At 37.8% G+C, this 23,968-nt stretch overlaps 1 protein-coding gene and 1 long non-coding RNA gene across 6 annotated transcripts in view; one reads left to right on the top strand and one right to left on the bottom strand.

Moving 5' to 3' along the window:
• The window catches only part of LOC135513356 (probable JmjC domain-containing histone demethylation protein 2C), a 351,376-nt gene that overhangs the window by 149,559 nt on the left and 177,849 nt on the right, over window positions 1-23,968 (bottom strand). Inside the window, 1 exon segment of the mRNA XM_064936284.1 lies at window positions 23,222-23,346. Within this exon segment, the coding sequence (XP_064792356.1) occupies window positions 23,222-23,346 (125 nt within the window).
• Window positions 17,903-19,611, top strand: LOC135511794 (uncharacterized). 5 transcript variants are annotated; one of them, XR_010451321.1, is made up of 5 exons: window positions 17,903-17,944; window positions 18,215-18,299; window positions 18,674-18,735; window positions 19,146-19,303; window positions 19,553-19,611. It is a non-coding gene; the product is annotated as an uncharacterized LOC135511794 (long non-coding RNA). The 5 variants fall into 5 exon arrangements; XR_010451322.1 differs by having other exon boundaries at window positions 18,215-18,276; window positions 18,647-18,735; XR_010451324.1 differs by having other exon boundaries at window positions 18,215-18,276; window positions 18,647-18,704.

A 23,968-nucleotide genomic window follows, 5' to 3' on the forward strand; every position in this document is an offset into this window, starting at 1 on the left:
TGTATTTAACATGGGAGGAGTATAGAGGTGTATTTAACATGGGAGTATAGAGGTGTATTTAACATGGAGGAGTATAGAGGTGTATTTAACATGGAGGAGTATAGAGGTGTATTTAACATGGAGGAGTATAGAGGTGTATTTAACATGGAGGAGTATAGAGGTGTATTTAACATGGAGGAGTATAGAGGTGTATTTAACATGGGAGGAGTATAGAGGTGTATTTAACATGGAGGAGTATAGAGGTGTATTTAACATGGAGGAGTATAGAGGTGTATTTAACATGGAGGAGTATAGAGGTGTATTTAACATGGAGGAGTATAGAGGTGTATTTAACATGGAGGAGTATAGAGGTGTATTTAACATGGAGGAGTATAGAGGTGTATTTAACATGGAGGAGTATAGAGGTGTATTTAACATGGAGGAGTATAGAGGTGTATTTAACATGGAGACAGGAGTATAGAGGTGTATTTAACATGGAGGAGTATAGAGGTGTATTTAACATGGAGGAGTGTAGAGGTGTATTTAACATGGAGGAGTATAGAGGTGTATTTAAGTATGGAACATGGAGGAGTATAGAGGTGTATTTAACATGGAGGAGTATAGAGGTGTATTTAACATGGAGGAGTATAGAGGTGTATTTAACATGGAGTATAGAGGTATTTAGTATAGAGGTGTATTTAACATGGAGGAGTATAGAGGTGTATTTAACATGGAGGAGTATAGAGGTGTATTTAACATGGAGAGAGTATAGAGGTGTATTTAATATGGGAGGAGTATAGAGGTGTATTTAACATGGAGGAGTATAGAGGTGTATTTAACATGGAGGAGTATAGAGGTGTATTTAACATGGAGGAGTATAGAGGTGTATTTAACATGGAGAGGAGTATAGAGGTGTATTTAAGTATGGATTTAACAGGAGTATAGAGGTGTATTTAACATGGAGGAGTATAGAGGTGTATTTAACATGGAGGAGTATAGAGGTGTATTTAACATGGAGGAGTATTTAATAGAGGTATGTATTTAACATGGAGGAGTATAGAGGTGTATTTAACATGGAGGAGTATAGAGGTGTATTTAACATGGAGGAGTATAGAGGTGTATTTAACATGGAGGAGTATAGAGGTGTATTTAACATGGAGGAGTATAGAGGTGTATTTAACATGGAGGAGTATAGAGGTGTATTTAACATGGAGGAGTATAGAGGTGTATTTAACATGGAGGAGTATAGAGGTGTATTTAACATGGAGGAGTATAGAGGTGTATTTAACATGGAGACAGGAGTATAGAGGTGTATTTAACATGGAGGAGTATAGAGGTGTATTTAACATGGAGGAGTATAGAGGTGTATTTAACATGGAGGAGTATAGAGGTGTATTTAACATGGAGGAGTATAGAGGTGTATTTAACATGGAGGAGTATAGAGGTGTATTTAACATGGAGGAGTATAGAGGTGTATTTAACATGGAGGAGGAGTATAGAGGTGTATTTAACATGGAGGAGTATAGAGGTGTATTTAACATGGAGGAGTATAGAGGTGTATTTAACATGGAGGAGGAGTATAGAGGTGTATTTAACATGGAGACAGGAGTATAGAGGTGTATTTAACATGGAGGAGTATAGAGGTGTATTTAACATGGAGGAGTATAGAGGTGTATTTAACATGGAGGAGTATAGAGGTGTATTTAACATGGAGACAGGAGTATAGAGGTGTATTTAACATGGAGGAGTATAGAGGTGTATTTAACATGGAGGAGTATAGAGGTGTATTTAACATGGAGGAGTATAGAGGTGTATTTAACATGGAGGAGTATAGAGGTGTATTTAAATGGATGGAGGTGTATTTAACAGGAGTATAGAGGTGTATTTAACATGGAGGAGTATAGAGGTGTATTTAACATGGAGGAGAGTATAGAGGTGTATTTAACATGGAGGAGGAGTATAGAGGTGTATTTAACATGGAGGAGTATAGAGGTGTATTTAACATGGAGGAGTATAGAGGTGTATTTAACATGGAGGAGTATAGAGGTGTATTTAACATGGAGGAGTATAGAGGTGTATTTAACATGGAGGAGTATAGAGGTGTATTTAACATGGAGGAGTATAGAGGTGTATTTAACATGGAGGAGTATAGAGGTGTATTTAACATGGAGGAGTATAGAGGTGTATTTAACATGGAGGAGTATAGAGGTGTATTTAACATGGAGGAGTATAGAGGTGTATTTAACATGGAGGAGTATAGAGGTGTATTTAACATGGAGGAGTATAGAGGTGTATTTAACATGGAGGAGTATAGAGGTGTATTTAACATGGAGGAGGAGGTGTATTTATAGAGGTGTATTTAACATGGAGGAGTATAGAGGTGTATTTAACATGGAGGAGTATAGGAGTATTTAGAGGTGTATTTAACATGGAGGAGTATAGAGGTGTATTTAACATGGAGGAGTATAGAGGTGTATTTAACATGGAGGAGTATAGAGGTGTATTTAATATGGAGGAGTATAGAGGTGTATTTAACATGGAGGAGTATAGAGGTGTATTTAACATGGAGACAGGAGTATAGAGGTGTATTTAACATGGAGGAGTATAGAGGTGTATTTAACATGGAGGAGTATAGAGGTGTATTTAACATGGAGGAGTATAGAGGTGTATTTAACATGGAGGAGTATAGAGGTGTATTTAACATGGAGGAGTATAGAGGTGTATTTAACATGGAGGAGTATAGAGGTGTATTTAACATGGAGGAGTATAGAGGTGTATTTAACATGGAGGAGTATAGAGGTGTATTTAACATGGAGGAGTATAGAGGTGTATTTAACATGGTATTTAACAGGAGTATAGAGGTGTATTTAACATGGAGGAGTATAGAGGTGTATTTAACATGGAGGAGTATAGAGGTGTATTTAACATGGAGGAGTATAGAGGTGTATTTAACATGGAGAGTATAGAGTGAGTATAGAGGTGTATTTAACATGGAGGAGTATAGAGTGTATTTAGTATGGAGGAGTATAGAGGTGTATTTAACATGGGACAGGAGTATAGAGGTGTATTTAACATGGAGACAGGAGGTGTATTTAACATGGAGGAGTATAGAGGTGTATTTAACATGGAGGAGTATAGAGGTGTATTTAACATGGAGGAGTATAGAGGTGTATTTAACATGGAGACAGGAGTATAGAGGTGTATTTAACATGGGAGGAGTATAGAGGTGTATTTAACATGGAGGAGTATAGAGGTGTATTTAACATGGAGGAGTATAGAGGTGTATTTAACATGGAGGAGTATAGAGGTGTATTTAACATGGAGGAGTATAGAGGTGTATTTAACATGGAGGAGAATAGAGGTGTATTTAACATGGAGGAGTATAGAGGTGTATTTAACATGGAGGAGTATAGAGGTGTATTTAACATGGAGGAGTATAGAGGTGTATTTAACATGGAGGTGTATTTAACATGGAGTATAGAGGTGTATTTAACATGAGAGGAGTATAGAGGTGTATTTAACATGGAGGAGTATAGAGGTGTATTTAACATGGAGGAGTATAGAGGTGTATTTAAGTATGTGTATTTAACAGGAGTATAGAGGTGTATTTAACATGGAGACAGGAGTATAGAGGTGTATTTAACATGGAGGAGTATAGAGGTGTATTTAACATGGAGGAGTATAGAGGTGTATTTAACATGGAGGAGTATAGAGGTGTATTTAACATGGAGGAGTATAGAGGTGTATTTAACATGGAGAGGAGTATAGAGGTGTATTTAACATGGAGGAGTATAGAGGTGTATTTAACATGGAGACAGGAGTATAGAGGTGTATTTAACATGGGTATTTAACATGGAGGAGTATAGAGGTGTATTTAACATGGAGGAGTATAGAGGTGTATTTAACATGGACATGGAGGAGTATAGAGGTGTATTTAACATGGGAGGAGTATAGAGGTGTATTTAACATGGAGGAGTATAGAGGTGTATTTAATATGGAGACAGGAGTATAGAGGTGTATTTAACATGGAGTATAGAGGTGTATTTAATATGGAGGAGTATAGAGGTGTATTTAATATGGAGGAGTATAGAGGTGTATTTAATATGGAGGAGTATAGAGGTGTATTTAACATGGAGGAGTATAGAGGTGTATTTATGGAGGAGTATAGAGGTGTATTTAATATGGAGACAGGAGTATAGAGGTGTATTTAACATGGAGACAGGAGTATAGAGGTGTATTTAACATGGAGGAGTATAGAGGTGTATTTAACATGGAGGAGTATAGAGGTGTATTTAACATGGAGGAGTATAGAGGTGTATTTAACATGGAGGAGTATTTAATAGAGGGTGTATTTAACATGGGAGGAGTATAGAGGTGTATTTAACATGGAGAGGAGTATAGAGGTGTATTTAACATGGAGGAGTATAGAGGTGTATTTAACATGGAGGAGTATAGAGGTGTATTTAACATGGAGGAGTATAGAGGTGTATTTAACATGGAGGAGTATAGAGGTGTATTTAACATGGAGGAGTATAGAGGTGTATTTAACATGGAGGAGTATAGAGGTGTATTTAACATGGAGGAGTATAGAGGTGTATTTAACATGGAGGAGTATAGAGGTGTATTTAACATGGAGGAGTATAGAGGTGTATTTAACATGGGAGGAGTATAGAGGTGTATTTAACATGGAGGAGTATAGAGGTGTATTTAACATGGAGGAGTATAGAGGTGTATTTAACATGGAGGTGTATTTAACATGGAGGAGTATAGAGGTGTATTTAACATGGATAGACAGGAGTATAGAGGTGTATTTAACATGGAGGAGTATAGAGGTGTATTTAACATGGAGGAGTATAGAGGTGTATTTAACATGGAGGAGTATAGAGGTGTATTTAACATGGAGGAGTATAGAGGTGTATTTATAGAGGTGTATTTAACATGGAGGAGTATAGAGGTGTATTTAACATGGGAGGAGTATAGAGGTGTATTTAACATGGAGGAGTATAGAGGTGTATTTAACATGGACAGGAGTATAGAGGTGTATTTAACATGGAGGAGTATAGAGGTGTATTTAACATGGAGGAGTATAGAGGTGTATTTAACATGGAGGAGTATAGAGGTGTATTTAACATGGAGGAGTATAGAGGTGTATTTAACATGGAGACAGGAGTATAGAGGTGTATTTAACATGGGAGGAGGAGGTGTATTTATGGAGGAGTATAGAGGTGTATTTAACATGGAGGAGTATAGAGGTGTATTTAACATGGAGACAGGAGTATAGAGGTGTATTTAACATGGAGGAGTATAGAGGTGTATTTAACATGGAGACAGGAGTATAGAGGTGTATTTAACATGGAGGAGTATAGAGGTGTATTTAACATGGAGGAGTATAGAGGTGTATTTAACATGGAGGAGTATAGAGGTGTATTTAACATGGAGGAGTATAGAGGTGTATTTAACATGGAGGAGTATAGAGGTGTATTTAACATGGAGGAGTATAGAGGTGTATTTAACATGGAGGAGTATAGAGGTGTATTTAACATGGAGGAGTATAGAGGTGTATTTAACATGGAGGAGTATAGAGGTGTATTTAACATGGAGGAGTATAGAGGTGTATTTAACATGGAGGAGTATAGAGGTGTATTTAACATGGAGACAGGAGTATAGAGGTGTATTTAACATGGAGGAGTATAGAGGTGTATTTAACATGGAGGAGTATAGAGGTGTATTTAACATGGAGGAGTATAGAGGTGTATTTAACATGGAGGAGTATAGAGGTGTATTTAACATGGAGGAGTATAGAGGTGTATTTAACATGGAGGAGTATAGAGGTGTATTTAACATGGAGGTGTATTTAACAGGAGTATAGAGGTGTATTTAACATGGAGGAGTATAGAGGTGTATTTAACATGGAGGAGTATAGAGGTGTGTATTTAACATGGAGGAGTATAGAGGTGTATTTAACATGGAGGAGTATAGAGGTGTATTTAACATGGAGGAGTATAGAGGTGTATTTAACATGGAGGAGTATAGAGGTGTATTTAATATGGAGGAGTATAGAGGTGTATTTAATATGGAGGAGTATAGAGGTGTATTTAACATGGAGACAGGAGTATAGAGCTGTATTTAATATGGAGGAGTATAGAGGTGTATTTAATATGGAGGAGTATAGAGGTGTATTTAATATGGAGGAGTATAGAGGTGTATTTAACATGGAGGAGTATAGAGGTGTATTTAACATGGAGGAGTATAGAGGTGTATTTAACATGGAGGAGTATAGAGGTGTATTTAACATGGAGGAGTATAGAGGTGTATTTAACATGGAGACAGGAGTATAGAGGTGTATTTAACATGGAGGAGTATAGAGGTGTATTTAACATGGAGACAGGAGTATAGAGGTGTATTTAACATGGAGGAGTATAGAGGTGTATTTAACATGGAGGAGTATAGAGGTGTATTTAACATGGAGGAGTATAGAGGTGTATTTAACATGGAGGAGTATAGAGGTGTATTTAACATGGAGGAGGAGTATAGAGGTGTATTTAACATGGAGGAGTATAGAGGTGTATTTAACATGGAGGAGTATAGAGGTGTATTTAACATGGAGGAGTATAGAGGTGTATTTAACATGGAGGAGTATAGAGGTGTATTTAACATGGAGGAGTATAGAGGTGTATTTAACATGGAGGAGTATAGAGGTGTATTTAACATGGAGGAGTATAGAGGTGTATTTAACATGGAGAGGAGTATAGAGGTGTATTTAACATGGAGGAGTATAGAGGTGTATTTAACATGGAGGAGTATAGAGGTGTATTTAACATGGAGGAGTATAGAGGTGTATTTAACATGGAGGAGTATAGAGGTGTATTTAACATGGAGGAGTATAGAGGTGTATTTAACATGGAGGAGTATAGAGGGTGTATTTAACATGGAGGAGTATAGAGGTGTATTTAACATGGAGGAGTATAGAGGTGTATTTAACATAAGTATAGAGGTGTATTTAACATGGAGGAGTATAGAGGTGTATTTAACATGGAGACAGGAGTATAGAGGTGTATTTAACATGGAGGAGTATAGAGGTGTATTTAACATGGAGGAGTATAGAGGTGTATTTAACATGGAGGAGTATAGAGGTGTATTTAACATGGAGGAGTATAGAGGTGTATTTAACATGGAGGAGTATAGAGGTGTATTTAACATGGAGGAGTATAGAGGTGTATTTAACATGGAGGAGTATAGAGGTGTATTTAACATGGAGGAGTATAGAGGTGTATTTAACATGGAGGAGTATAGAGGTGTATTTAACATGGAGACAGGAGTATAGAGGTGTATTTTAGGAGTATAGAGGTGTATTTAACATGGAGACAGGAGTATAGAGGTGTATTTAACATGGAGGAGTATAGAGGTGTATTTAACATGGAGGAGTATAGAGGTGTATTTAACATGGAGGAGTATAGAGGTGTATTTAACATGGAGGTGTATTTAACATGGAGGAGTATAGAGGTGTATTTAACATGGAGGAGTATAGAGGTGTATTTAACATGGGAGGAGTATAGAGGTGTATTTAACATGGAGGAGTATAGAGGTGTATTTAACATGGAGGAGTATAGAGGTGTATTTAACATGGAGGAGTATAGAGGTGTATTTAACATGGAGGAGTATAGAGGTGTATTTAACATGGAGGAGTATAGAGGTGTATTTAACATGGAGACAGGAGTATAGAGGTGTATTTAACATGGAGGAGTATAGAGGTGTATTTAACATGGAGGAGTATAGAGGTGTATTTAACATGGAGGAGTATAGAGGTGTATTTAACATGGAGGAGTATAGAGGTGTATTTAACATGGAGGAGTATAGAGGTGTATTTAACATGGAGACAGGAGTATAGAGGTGTATTTAACATGGAGGAGTATAGAGGTGTATTTAACATGGAGAGAGTATAGAGGTGTATTTAACATGGAGGAGTATAGAGGTGTATTTAACATGGAGGAGTATAGAGGTGTATTTAACATGGAGGAGTATAGAGGTGTATTTAACATGGAGGAGTATAGAGGTGTATTTAACATGGAGAGGAGTATAGAGGTGTATTTAACATGGAGGAGTATAGAGGTGTATTTAACATGGAGGAGTATAGAGGTGGAGGAGTATAGAGGTGTATTTAACATGGAGAGGAGTATAGAGGTGTATTTAACATGGAGGAGTATAGAGGTGTATTTAACATGGAGGAGTATAGAGGTGTATTTAACATGGAGGAGTATAGAGGTGTATTTAACATGGAGGAGTATAGAGGTGTATTTAACATGGAGGAGTATAGAGGTGTATTTAACATGGAGGAGTATAGAGGTGTATTTAACATGGAGAGTATAGAGGTGTATTTAACATGGAGGAGTGTATTTAACATGGGAGGAGTATAGAGGTGTATTTAACATGGAGGAGTATAGAGGTGTATTTAACATGGAGACAGGAGTATAGAGGTGTATTTAACATGGAGGAGTATAGAGGTGTATTTAACATGAGTATAGAGGTGTATTTAACATGGAGGAGTATAGAGGTGTATTTAACATGGAGGAGTATAGAGGTGTATTTAACATGGAGGAGTATAGAGGTGTATTTAACATGGAGGAGTATAGAGGTGTATTTAACATGGAGACAGGAGTATAGAGGTGTATTTAACATGGAGGAGTATAGAGGTGTATTTAACATGGAGGAGTATAGAGGTGTATTTAACATGGAGGAGTATAGAGGTGTATTTAACATGGATACAGGAGTATAGAGGTGTATTTAACATGGACAGGAGTATAGAGGTGTATTTAACATGGAGGAGGAGTATAGAGGTGTATTTAACATGGAGGAGTATAGAGGTGTATTTAACATGGAGGAGTATAGAGGTGTATTTAACATGGAGACAGGAGTATAGAGGTGTATTTAACATGGAGGAGTATAGAGGTGTATTTAACATGGAGACAGGAGTATAGAGGTGTATTTAACATGGAGGAGTATAGAGGTGTATTTAACATGGAGACAGGAGTATAGAGGTGTATTTAACATGGAGACAGGAGTATAGAGGTGTATTTAACATGGAGGAGTATAGAGGTGTATTTAACATGGAGGAGTATAGAGGTGTATTTAACATGGAGGAGTATAGAGGTGTATTTAACATGGAGGAGTATAGAGGTGTATTTAACATAGGAGTATAGAGGTGTATTTAACATGGAGGAGTATAGAGGTGTATTTAACATGGGAGGAGTATAGAGGTGTATTTAACATGGAGGAGTATAGAGGTGTATTTAACATGGAGGAGTATAGAGGTGTATTTAACATGGAGGAGTATAGAGGTGTATTTAACATGGAGGAGTATAGAGGTGTATTTAACATGGAGGAGTATAGAGGTGTATTTAACATGGGAGGAGTATAGAGGTGTATTTAACATGGAGACAGGAGTATAGAGGTGTATTTAACATGGGAGGAGTATAGAGGTGTATTTAAGTATGGAGGAGTATAGAGGTGTATTTAACATGGAGGAGAGGTGTATTTAACATGGAGGAGTATAGAGGTGTATTTAATATGGAGGAGTATAGAGGTGTATTTAACATGGAGACAGGAGTATAGAGGTGTATTTAATATGGAGGAGTATAGAGGTGTATTTAACATGGAGGAGTATAGAGGTGTATTTAACATGGAGGAGTATAGAGGTGTATTTAACATGGGAGTATAGAGGTGTATTTAACATGGGAGGAGTATAGAGGTGTATTTAACATGGAGGAGTATAGAGGTGTATTTAACATGGAGGAGTATAGAGGTGTATTTAACATGGAGGAGTATAGAGGTGTATTTAACATGGAGGTGTATTTAACATGGAGGAGTATATAGGTGTATTTAACATGGAGGAGTATAGAGGTGTATTTAACATGGAGGAGTATAGAGGTGTATTTAACATGGAGGAGTATAGAGGTGTATTTAACATGGAGGAGTATAGAGGTGTATTTAACATGGAGGAGTATAGAGGTGTATTTAACATGGAGACAGGAGTATAGAGGTGTATTTAACATGGAGGAGTATAGAGGTGTATGGAGACAGGAGTATAGAGGTGTATTTAACATGGAGGAGTATAGAGGTGTATTTAACATGGAGACAGGAGTATAGAGGTGTATTTAACATGGAGGAGTATAGAGGTGTATTTAACATGGAGACAGGAGTATAGAGGTGTATTTAACATGGAGGAGTATAGAGGTGTATTTAACATGGAGGAGTATAGAGGTGTATTTAACATGGAGGATGGAGGAGTATAGAGGTGTATTTAACATGGAGGAGTATAGAGGTGTATTTAACATGGAGGAGTATAGAGGTGTATTTAACATGGGAGGAGTATGGATTTAACATGGAGGAGTATAGAGGTGTATTTAACATGGAGGAGTATAGAGGTGTATTTAACATGGAGGAGTATAGAGGTGTATTTAACATGGAGGAGTATAGAGGTGTATTTAACATGGAGACAGGAGTATAGAGGTGTATTTAACATGGAGGAGTATAGAGGTGTATTTAACATGGAGGAGTATAGAGGTGTATTTAACATGGAGGAGTATAGAGGTGTATTTAACATTAACAGGAGTATAGAGGTGTATTTAACATGGAGGAGTATAGAGGTGTATTTAACATGGAGGAGTATAGAGTGTATTTAACATAGGAGTATAGAGGTGTATTTAACATGGAGGAGTATAGAGGTGTATTTAACATGGAGACAGGAGTATAGAGGTGTATTTAACATGGAGGAGTATAGAGGTGTATTTAACATGGAGAGGAGTATAGAGGTGTATTTAACATGGAGGAGTATAGAGGTGTATTTAACATGGAGACAGGAGTATAGAGGTGTATTTAACATGGAGGAGTATAGAGGTGTATTTAACATGGAGTATTTAACAGGAGTATAGAGGTGTATTTAACATGGAGACAGGAGTATAGAGGTGTATTTAACATGGAGGAGTATAGAGGTGTATTTAACATGGAGGAGTATAGAGGTGTATTTAACATGGAGGAGTATTTATGGAGGTGTATTTATTTAACATGGAGAGGAGTATAGAGGTGTATTTAACATGGAGGAGTATAGAGGTGTATTTAACATGGAGGAGTATAGAGGTGTATTTAACATGGAGGAGTATAGAGGTGTATTTAACATGGAGGAGTATAGAGGTGTATTTAACATGGAGGAGTATAGAGGTGTATTTAACATGGAGGAGTATAGAGGTGTATTTAACATGGAGACAGGAGTATAGAGGTGTATTTAACATGGAGACAGGAGTATAGAGGTGTATTTAACATGGAGGAGTATAGAGGTGTATTTAACATGGAGGAGTATAGAGGTGTATTTAACATGGAGACAGGAGTATAGAGGTGTATTTAACATGGAGGAGTATAGAGGTGTATTTAACATGGAGGAGTATAGAGGTGTATTTAACATGGAGGAGTATAGAGGTGTATTTAACATGGAGGAGTATAGAGGTGTATTTAACATGGAGAGAGGAGTATAGAGGTGTATTTAACATGGAGACAGGAGTATAGAGGTGTATTTAACATGGAGGAGTATAGAGGTGTATTTAACATGGAGGAGTATAGAGGTGTATTTAACATGGAGGAGTATAGAGGTGTATTTAACATGGAGGAGTATAGAGGTGTATTTAATATGGAGGAGTATAGAGGTGTATTTAACATGGAGGAGTATAGAGTGTGTATTTAACATGGAGACAGGAGTATAGAGGTGTATTTAACATGGGAGGAGTATAGAGGTGTATTTAACATGGGGAGGAGTATAGAGGTGTATTTAACATGGAGGAGTATAGAGGTGTATTTAACATGGAGTATTTAACAGGAGTATAGAGGTGTATTTAACATGGAGACAGGAGTATAGAGTGTATTTAACATGGAGGAGTATAGAGGTGTATTTAACATGGAGGAGTATAGAGGTGTATTTAACATGGAGGAGTATAGAGGTGTATTTAACATGGAGGAGTATAGAGGTGTATTTAACATGGAGGAGTATAGAGGTGTATTTAACATGGGAGGAGTATAGAGGTGTATTTAACATGGAGGAGTATAGAGGTGTATTTAACATGGAGACAGGAGTATAGAGGTGTATTTAACATGGAGGAGTATAGAGGTGTATTTAACATGGAGAGGAGTATAGAGGTGTATTTAACATGGAGGAGTATAGAGGTGTATTTAACATGGAGGAGTATAGAGGTGTATTTAACATGGAGGAGTATAGAGGTGTATTTAACATGGAGACAGGAGTATAGAGGTGTATTTAACATGGAGGAGTATAGAGGTGTATTTAACATGGAGACAGGAGTATAGAGGTGTATTTAACATGGAGGAGTATAGAGGTGTATTTAACATGGAGACAGGAGTATAGAGGTGTATTTAACATGGAGGAGTATAGAGGTGTATTTAACATGGAGGAGTATAGAGGTGTATTTAACATGGAGGAGTATAGAGGTGTATTTAACATGGAGACAGGAGTATAGAGGTGTATTTAACATGGAGGAGTATAGAGGTGTATTTAACATGGAGGAGTATAGAGGTGTATTTAACATGGAGGAGTATAGAGGTGTATTTAACATGGAGGAGTATAGAGGTGTATTTAACATGGAGACAGGAGTATAGAGGTGTATTTAACATGGAGGAGTATAGAGGTGTATTTAACATGGAGGAGTATAGAGGTGTATTTAACATGGAGACAGGAGTATAGAGGTGTATTTAACATGGAGGAGTATAGAGGTGTATTTAACATGGAGAGGAGGTGTATTTAACATATAGAGGTGTATTTAACATGGAGGAGTATAGAGGTGTATTTAACATGGAGGAGTATAGAGGTGTATTTAACATGGAGGAGTATAGAGGTGTATTTAACATGGAGGTGTATTTAACAGGAGTATAGAGGTGTATTTAACATGGAGGAGTATAGAGGTGTATTTAACATGGAGACAGGAGTATAGAGGTGTATTTAACATGGAGGAGTATAGAGGTGTATTTAACATGGAGGAGTATAGAGGTGTATTTAACATGGAGGACAGGTGTATTTAACAGGAGACAGGAGTAGAGGTGTATTTAACATGGAGGAGTATAGAGGTGTATTTAACATGGGAGGAGTATAGAGGTGTATTTAACATGGAGGAGTATAGAGGTGTATTTAACATGGAGGAGTATAGAGGTGTATTTAACATGGAGGAGTATAGAGGTGTATTTAACATGGAGGAGTATAGAGGTGTATTTAACATGGAGACAGGAGTATAGAGGTGTATTTAACATGGAGAGGAGTATAGAGGTGTATTTAACATGGAGACAGGAGTATAGAGGTGTATTTAACATGGACAGGAGTATAGAGGTGTATTTAACATGGAGACAGGAGTATTGTATAGAGGGTGTATTTAACATGGAGGAGTATAGAGGTGTATTTAACATGGAGGAGTATAGAGGTGTATTTAACATGGAGGAGTATAGAGGTGTATTTAACATGGAGGAGTATAGAGGTGTATTTAACATGGAGGAGTATAGAGGTGTATTTAACATGGAGGAGTATAGAGGTGTATTTAACATGGGAGGAGTATAGAGGTGTATTTAACATGGAGGAGTATAGAGGTGTATTTAACATGGGAGGAGTATAGAGGTGTATTTAACATGGAGGAGTATAGAGGTGTATTTAACATGGGAGGAGTATAGAGGTGTATTTAACATGGAGGAGTATAGAGGTGTATTTAACATGGAGGAGTATAGAGGTGTATTTAACATGGAGGAGTATAGAGGTGTATTTAACATGGAGGTGTATTTAACATGGGAGTATAGAGTATAGAGGTGTATTTAACATGGAGACAGGAGTATAGAGGTGTATTTAACATGGAGGAGTATAGAGGTGTATTTAACATGGAGGAGTATAGAGGTGTATTTAACATGGAGACAGGAGTATAGAGGTGTATTTAACATGGAGGAGTATAGAGGTGTATTTAACATGGAGGAGGTGTATTTAACATGGAGGAGTATAGAGGTGTATTTAAGGTGTATTTAACATGGAGGAGTATAGAGGTGTATTTAACATGGAGGAGTATAGAGGTGTATTTAACATGGAGAGAGGAGTATAGAGGTGTATTTAACATGGAGGAGTATAGAGGTGTATTTAACATGGAGACAGGAGTATAGAGGTGTATTTAACATGGAGACAGGAGTATAGAGGTGTATTTAACATGGAGGAGTATAGAGGTGTATTTAACATGGAGGAGTATAGAGGTGTATTTAACATGGAGGAGTATAGAGGTGTATTTAACATGGAGGAGTATAGAGGTGTATTTAACATGGAGACAGGAGTATAGAGGTGTATTTAACATGGAGACAGGAGTATAGAGGTGTATTTAACATGGAGGAGTATAGAGGTGTATTTAACAGGGAGGAGTATAGAGGTGTATTTAACATGGAGGAGTATAGAGGTGTATTTAACATGGAGACAGGAGTATAGAGGTGTATTTAACATGGAGGAGTATAGAGGTGTATTTAACATGGAGACAGGAGTATAGAGGTGTATTTAACATGGAGGAGTATAGAGGTGTATTTAACATGGAGGAGTATAGAGGTGTATTTAACATGGAGGAGTATAGAGGTGTATTTAACATGGAGGAGTATAGAGGTGTATTTAACATGGAGGAGTATAGAGGTGTATTTAACATGGAGACAGGAGTATAGAGGTGTATTTAACATGGAGGAGTATAGAGGTGTATTTAACATGGAGGAGTATAGAGGTGTATTTAACATGAGAGGAGTATAGAGGTGTATTTAACATGGAGGAGTATAGAGGTGTATTTAACATGGAGACAGGAGGAGGTGTATTTAACATGGAGGAGTATAGAGGTGTATTTAACATGGAGGAGTATAGAGGTGTATTTAACATGGAGACAGGAGTATAGAGGTGTATTTAACATGGAGGAGTATAGAGGTGTATTTAACATGGAGGAGTATAGAGGTGTATTTAACATGGAGGAGTATAGAGAGGTGTATTTAACATGGAGACAGGTGTATTTAACAGAGGGTAACATGGAGAGTATAGAGGTGTATTTAACATGGAGGAGTATAGAGGTGTATTTAACATGGAGACAGGAGTATAGAGGTGTATTTAACATGGAGGAGTATAGAGGTGTATTTAACATGGAGGAGTATAGAGGTGTATTTAACATGGAGGAGTATAGAGGTGTATTTAACATGGAGACAGGAGTATAGAGGTGTATTTAACATGGAGGAGTATAGAGGTGTATTTAACATGGAGGAGTATAGAGGTGTATTTAACATGGAGGAGTATAGAGGTGTATTTAACATGGAGGAGGAGGTGTATTTAACAGGAGTATAGAGGTGTATTTAACATGGAGGAGTATAGAGGTGTATTTAACATGGAGGAGTATAGAGGTGTATTTAACATGGAGACAGGAGTATAGAGGTGTATTTAACATGGAGACAGGAGTATAGAGGTGTATTTAACATGGGAGGAGTATAGAGGTGTATTTAACATGGAGGAGTATAGAGGTGTATTTAACATGGAGACAGAGGTGTAGTATAGAGGTGTATTTAACATGGAGGAGTATAGAGGTGTATTTAACATGGAGGAGTATAGAGGTGTATTTAACATGGAGGAGTATAGAGGTGTATTTAACATGGAGACAGGAGTATAGAGGTGTATTTAACATGGAGGAGTATAGAGGTGTATTTAACATGGAGACAGGAGTATAGAGGTGTATTTAACATGGAGGAGTATAGAGGTGTATTTAATATGGAGACAGGAGTATAGAGGTGTATTTAACATGGAGAGGAGTATAGAGGTGTATTTAACATGGAGGAGTATAGAGGTGTATTTAACATGGAGACAGGAGTATAGAGGTGTATTTAACATGGAGGAGTATAGAGGTGTATTTAACATGGAGACAGAGTATAGAGGTGTATTTAACATGGAGGAGGAGGTGTATTTAACATGGAGACAGGAGTATAGAGGTGTATTTAACATGGAGACATGGAGGAGTATAGAGGTGTATTTAACATGGAGGAGTATAGAGGTGTATTTAACATGGAGGAGTATAGAGGTGTATTTAACATGGGAGGAGTATAGAGGTGTATTTAACATGGAGACAGGAGTATAGAGGTGTATTTAACATGGAGGAGTATAGAGGTGTATTTAACATGGGAGGAGTATAGAGGTGTATTTAACATGGAGAGGAGTATAGAGGTGTATTTAACATGGAGAGGAGTATAGAGGTGTATTTAACATGGAGACAGGAGTATAGAGGTGTATTTAACATGGAGAGGAGGAGGTGTATTTAACAGGAGTATAGAGGTGTATTTAACATGGAGACAGGAGTATTTATAGAGGTGTATTTAACATGGGAGGAGTATAGAGGTGTATTTAACATGGAGGAGTATAGAGGTGTATTTAACATGGAGACAGGAGTATAGAGGTGTATTTAACATGGAGACAGGAGTATAGAGGTGTATTTAACATGGAGGAGTATAGAGGTGTATTTAACATGGAGTATTTAACAGGAGTATAGAGGTGTATTTAACATGGAGACAGACATAGAGGTGTATTTAGTATAGAGGTGTATTTAACATGGAGGAGTATAGAGGTGTATTTAACATGGAGACAGGAGTATAGAGGTGTATTTAACATGGAGACAGAGTATAGAGGTGTATTTAACATGGAGGAGTATAGAGGTGTATTTAACATGGAGGAGTATAGAGGTGTATTTAATATGGAGACAGGAGTATAGAGGTGTATTTAACATGGAGACAGGAGTATAGAGGTGTATTTAACATGTGTATTTAACATGGACAGGAGTATAGAGGTGTATTTAACATGGGAGGAGTATAGAGGTGTATTTAACATGGAGGAGTATTTATAGAGGTGTATTTAACATGAGACATTTAACATGGCAGTATAGAGGTGTATTTAACATGGAGAGGAGTATAGAGGTGTATTTAACATGGAGTATTTAACATGGAGGAGTATAGAGGTGTATTTAACATGGAGACAGGAGTATAGAGGTGTATTTAACATGGAGGAGTATAGAGGTGTATTTAACATGGAGACAGGAGTATAGAGGTGTATTTAACATGGAGGAGTATAGAGGTGTATTTAACATGGAGGAGTATAGAGGTGTATTTAACATGGAGGAGTATAGAGGTGTATTTAACATGGAGACAGCAGTATAGAGGTGTATTTAACATGGAGACAGGAGTATAGAGGTGTATTTAACATGGAGGAGTATAGAGGTGTATTTAACATGGAGGAGTATAGAGGTGTATTTAACATGGAGACAGGAGTATAGAGGTGTATTTAACATGGAGGAGTATAGAGGTGTATTTAACATGGAGACAGGAGTATAGAGGTGTATTTAACATGGAGACAGCAGTATAGAGGTGTATTTAACATGGAGACAGGAGTATAGAGGTGTATTTAACATGGAGACAGGAGTATAGAGGTGTATTTAACATGGAGACAGGAGTATAGAGGTGTATTTAACATGGAGACAGGAGTATAGAGGTGTATTTAACATGGAGGAGTATAGAGGTGTATTTAACATGGAGACAGGAGTATAGAGGTGTATTTAACATGGAGACAGGAGTATAGAGGTGTATTTAACATGGAGGAGTATAGAGGTGTATTTAACATGGAGACAGGAGTATAGAGGTGTATTTAACATGGAGACAGGAGTATAGAGGTGTATTTAACATGGAGGAGTATAGAGGTGTATTTAACATGGAGGAGTATAGAGGTGTATTTAACATGGAGGAGTATAGAGGTGTATTTAACATGGAGGAGTATAGAGGTGTATTTAACATGGAGGAGTATAGAGGTGTATTTAACATGGAGACAGGAGTATAGAGGTGTATTTAACATGGAGGAGTATAGAGGTGTATTTAACATGGAGACAGGAGTATAGAGGTGTATTTAACATGGAGACAGGAGTATAGAGGTGTATTTAACATGGAGGAGTATAGAGGTGTATTTAACATGGAGACAGAGTATAGAGGTGTATTTAACATGGAGACAGGAGTATAGAGGTGTATTTAACATGGAGGAGTATAGAGGTGTATTTAACATGGAGGGTATTTAACATGGAGGAGTATAGAGGTGTATTTAACATGGAGGAGTATAGAGGTGTATTTAACATGGAGGAGTATAGAGGTGTATTTAACATGGAGGAGTATAGAGGTGTATTTAACATGGAGACAGGAGTATAGAGGTGTATTTAACATGGAGACAGCAGTATAGAGGTGTATTTAACATGGAGACAGCAGTGTATTTAACATGGAGACAGAGTATAGAGGTGTATTTAACATGGAGACAGTGTATTTAACATAGAGGTGTATTTAACATGGAGGAGTATAGAGGTGTATTTAACATGGAGACAGGAGTATAGAGGTGTATTTAACATGGAGGAGTATAGAGGTGTATTTAACATGGAGGAGTATAGAGGTGTATTTAACATGGAGACAGGAGTATAGAGGTGTATTTAACATGGAGACAGGAGTATAGAGGTGTATTTAACATGGAGACAGCAGAGTATTTAACATGGAGAGGTGTATTTAACATGGAGGAGTATAGAGGTGTATTTAACATGGAGACAGTGTATTTAACATAGAGGTGTATTTAACATGGAGGAGTATAGAGGTGTATTTAACATGGAGACAGCAGTATAGAGGTGTATTTAACATGGAGACAGGAGTATAGAGGTGTATTTAACATGGAGACAGGAGTATAGAGGTGTATTTAACATGGAGGAGTATAGAGGTGTATTTAACATGGAGGAGTATAGAGGTGTATTTAACATGGAGACAGTGTATTTAACATGGAGAGCAGTGTATTTAACATGGAGACAGAGACAGCAGTGTAGTATAGAGGTGTATTTAACATGGAGGAGTATAGAGGTGTATTTAACATGGAGGAGTATAGAGTGTATTTAACATGGAGACAGGAGTATAGAGGTGTATTTAACATGGAGGAGTATAGAGGTGTATTTAACATGGAGACAGCAGTATTTAACATGGAGACAGCAGTGTATTTAACATGGAGACAGTGTATTTAACATGGAGACAGGTGTATTTAACATGGAGACAGCAGTGTATTTATGGAGACAGGAGAGGTGTATTTAACATGGAGACAGCAGTGTATTTAACATGGAGACAGCAGTGTATTTAACATGGAGACAGCAGTGTATTTAACATGGAGACAGCAGTATAGAGGTGTATTTAACATGGAGGAGTATAGAGGTGTATTTAACATGGAGACAGCAGTATAGAGGTGTATTTAACATGGAGACAGGAGTATAGAGGTGTATTTAACATGGAGACAGTGTATTTAACATGGAGACAGCAGTGTATTTAACATGGAGACAGCAGTATAGAGGTGTATTTAACATGGAGACAGTATAGAGGTGTATTTAACATGGAGACAGCAGTATAGAGGTGTATTTAACATGGAGACAGCAGTGTAGAGGTGTATTTAACATGGAGACAGCAGTGTATTTAACATGGAGACAGCAGTATAGAGGTGTATTTAACATGGAGACAGCAGTGTATTTAACATGGAGACAGCAGTGTATTTAACATGGAGACAGGTGTATTTAACATGGAGACAGCAGTGTATTTAACATGGAGACAGCAGTATAGAGCAGTGTATTTAACATGGAGACAGAGTGTATTTAACAGGAGACAGCAGTGTATTTAACATGGAGACAGCAGTGTATTTAACATGGAGACAGCAGTGTATTTAACATGGAGACAGCAGTGTATTTAACATGGAGACAGCAGTGTATTTAACATGGAGTGTATTTAACAGCAGTATAGCAGGTGTATTTAACATGGAGACAGCAGTGTATTTAACATGGAGACAGCAGTGTATTTAACATGGAGACAGCAGTATTTAACATGGAGACAGTGTATTTAACATGGAGACAGCAGTATAACATGGAGAGGTGTATTTAACATGGAGACAGCAGTGTATTTAACATGGAGACAGCAGTATAGATGTGTATTTAACATGGAGACAGCAGTGTATTTAACATGGAGACAGCAGTGTATTTAACATGGAGACAGCAGTGTATTTAACATGGGAGCAGTGTATTTAACATGGAGACAGCAGTATAGAAGTGTATTTAACATGGAGACAGCAGTGTATTTAACATGGAGACAGCAGTATAGAGGTGTATTTAACATGGAGACAGCAGTGTATTTAACATGGAGACAGCAGTGTATTTAACATGGAGACAGCAGTGTATTTAACATGGAGACAGCAGTGTATTTAACATGGAGACAGCAGTGTATTTAACATGGAGACAGCAGTGTATTTAACATGGAGACAGCAGTGTATTTAACATGGAGACAGCAGTATAGAGGTGTATTTAACATGGAGACAGCAGTGTATTTAACATGGAGACAGCAGTGTATTTAACATGGAGACAGCAGTGTATTTAACATGGAGACAGCAGTGTATTTAACATGGAGACAGCAGACAGCAGTGTATTTAACATGGAGACAGCAGTGTATTTAACATGGAGACAGCAGTGTATTTAACATGGAGACAGCAGTGTATTTAACATGGAGACAGCAGTGTATTTAACATGGAGACAGCAGTGTATTTAACATGGAGACAGCAGTGTATTTAACATGGAGACAGCAGTGTATTTAACATGGAGACAGCAGTGTATTTAACATGGAGACAGCAGTGTATTTAACATGGAGACAGCAGTGTATTTAACATGGAGACAGCAGTGTATTTAACATGGAGACAGCAGTATAGAGGTGTATTTAACATGGAGACAGCAGTGTATTTAACATGGAGACAGCAGTGTATTTAACATGGAGACAGCAGTGTATTTAACATGGAGACAGCAGTGTATTTAACATGGAGACAGCAGTGTATTTAACATGGAGACAGCAGTGTATTTAACATGGAGACAGCAGTGTATTTAACATGGAGACAGCAGTGTATTTAACATGGAGACAGCAGTGTATTTAACATGGAGACAGCAGTGTATTTAACATGGAGACAGCAGTGTATTTAACATGGAGACAGCATGGAGACAGCAGTGTATTTAACATGGAGACAGCAGTGTATTTAACATGGAGACAGCAGTGTATTTAACATGGAGACAGCAGTGTATTTAACATGGAGACAGCAGTGTATTTAACATGGAGACAGCAGTGTATTTAACATGGAGACAGCAGTGTATTTAACATGGAGACAGCAGTGTATTTAACATGGAGACAGCAGTGTATTTAACATGGAGACAGCAGTGTATTTAACATGGAGACAGCAGTGTATTTAACATGGAGACAGCAGTGTATTTAACATGGAGACAGCAGTGTATTTAACATGGAGACAGCAGTGTATTTAACATGGAGACAGCAGTGTATTTAACATGGAGACAGCAGTGTATTTAACATGGAGACAGCAGTGTATTTAACATGGAGACAGCAGTGTATTTAACATGGAGACAGCAGTGTATTTAACATGGAGACAGCAGTGTATTTAACATGGAGACAGCAGTGTATTTAACATGGAGACAGCAGTGTATTTAACATGGAGACAGCAGTGTATTTAACATGGAGACAGCAGTGTATTTAACATGGAGACAGCAGTGTATTTAACATGGAGACAGCAGTGTATTTAACATGGAGACAGCAGTGTATTTAACATGGAGACAGCAGTGTATTTAACATGGAGACAGCAGTGTATTTAACATGGAGACAGCAGTGTATTTAACATGGAGACAGCAGTGTATTTAACATGGAGACAGCAGTGTATTTAACATGGAGACAGCAGTGTATTTAACATGGAGACAGCAGTGTATTTAACATGGAGACAGCAGTGTATTTAACATGGAGACAGCAGTGTATTTAACATGGAGACAGCAGTGTATTTAACATGGAGACAGCAGTGTATTTAACATGGAGACAGCAGTGTATTTAACATGGAGACAGCAGTGTATTTAACATGGAGACAGCAGTGTATTTAACATGGAGACAGCAGGAGTAGTGTATTTAACATGGAGACAGCAGTGTATTTAACATGGAGACAGCAGTGTATTTAACATGGAGACAGCAGTGTATTTAACATGGAGACAGCAGTGTATTTAACATGGAGACAGCAGTGTATTTAACATGGAGACAGCAGTGTATTTAACATGGAGACAGCAGTGTATTTAACATGGAGACAGCAGTGTATTTAACATGGAGACAGCAGTGTATTTAACATGGAGACAGCAGTGTATTTAACATGGAGACAGCAGTGTATTTAACATGGAGACAGCAGTGTATTTAACATGGAGACAGCAGTGTATTTAACATGGAGACAGCAGTGTATTTAACATGGAGACAGCAGTGTATTTAACATGGAGACAGCAGTGTATTTAACATGGAGACAGCAGTGTATTTAACATGGAGACAGCAGTGTATTTAACATGGAGACAGCAGTGTATTTAACATGGAGACAGCAGTGTATTTAACATGGAGACAGCAGTGTATTTAACATGGAGACAGCAGTGTATTTAACATGGAGACAGCAGTGTATTTAACATGGAGACAGCAGTGTATTTAACATGGAGACAGCAGTGTATTTAACATGGAGACAGCAGTGTATTTAACATGGAGACAGCAGTGTATTTAACATGGAGACAGCAGTGTATTTAACATGGAGACAGCAGTGTATTTAACATGGAGACAGCAGTGTATTTAACATGGAGACAGCAGTGTATTTAACATGGAGACAGCAGTGTATTTAACATGGAGACAGCAGTGTATTTAACATGGAGACAGCAGTGTATTTAACATGGAGACAGCAGTGTATTTAACATGGAGACAGCAGTGTATTTAACATGGAGACAGCAGTGTATTTAACATGGAGACAGCAGTGTATTTAACATGGAGACAGCAGTGTATTTAACATGGAGACAGCAGTATATTTAACATGGAGACAGCAGTGTATTTAACATGGAGACAGCAGTGTATTTAACATGGAGACAGCAGTGTATTTAACATGGAGACAGCAGTGTATTTAACATGGAGACAGCAGTGTATTTAACATGGAGACAGCAGTGTATTTAACATGGAGACAGCAGTGTATTTAACATGGAGACAGCAGTGTATTTAACATGGAGACAGCAGTGTATTTAACATGGAGACAGCAGTGTATTTAACATGGAGACAGCAGTGTATTCACCTGGTCATTCATCACAACCATGCTACGGCTGAAGAGGTCATGATGTGTGATGATCCCTGTGAACCACTGAGTGGCCGAGTCTTGTCTGTAAACACGAACTCGGTAACCATTTAATGAATATGGACCTGAAGGAGAGGGGACAGGAGCAACATGGTGACACACAGCATCGTGGGGGTTAAACACAGAAACTATTCACTTATTCCACTTCAGATACCAATTCAGACATCTGTAGCCTGGCTAGATGTACCAATTCAGACATCTGTAGCCTGGCTAGATGTAACAATTTAGACATCTGTAGCCTGGCTAGATGTACCAATTCAGACATCTGTAGCCTGGCTAGATGTACCAATTCAGACATCTGTAGCCTGGCTAGATGTACCAATTCAGACATCTGTAGCCTGGCTAGATGTACCAATTCAGACATCTGTAGCCTGGCTAGATGTACCAATTCAGACATCTGTAGCCTGGCTAGATGTACCAATTCAGACATCTGTAGCCTGGCTAGATGTACCAATTCAGACATCTGTAGCTGGGGTTGATGTTCTTCCTGCCATACACCTTCAATATCAGAGACCTGTCTGAAACGCTTCAACTGTCTCTCTGTCCATTAGCACCACAGAGAGGACCATGAGGTACATGCACCTTGGCCAGAGTCTACAGACAAGACAGATCTGGTTACTAGACTAGGGAGTCCATTAGCACCACAGAGAGGACCATGAGGTACATGCACCTTGCACAGATCCCCAT

This window comes from Oncorhynchus masou, chromosome 24, assembly GCF_036934945.1.
Source record: "Oncorhynchus masou masou isolate Uvic2021 chromosome 24, UVic_Omas_1.1, whole genome shotgun sequence".
Taxonomy (NCBI): Eukaryota; Metazoa; Chordata; class Actinopteri; order Salmoniformes; family Salmonidae; genus Oncorhynchus; species Oncorhynchus masou.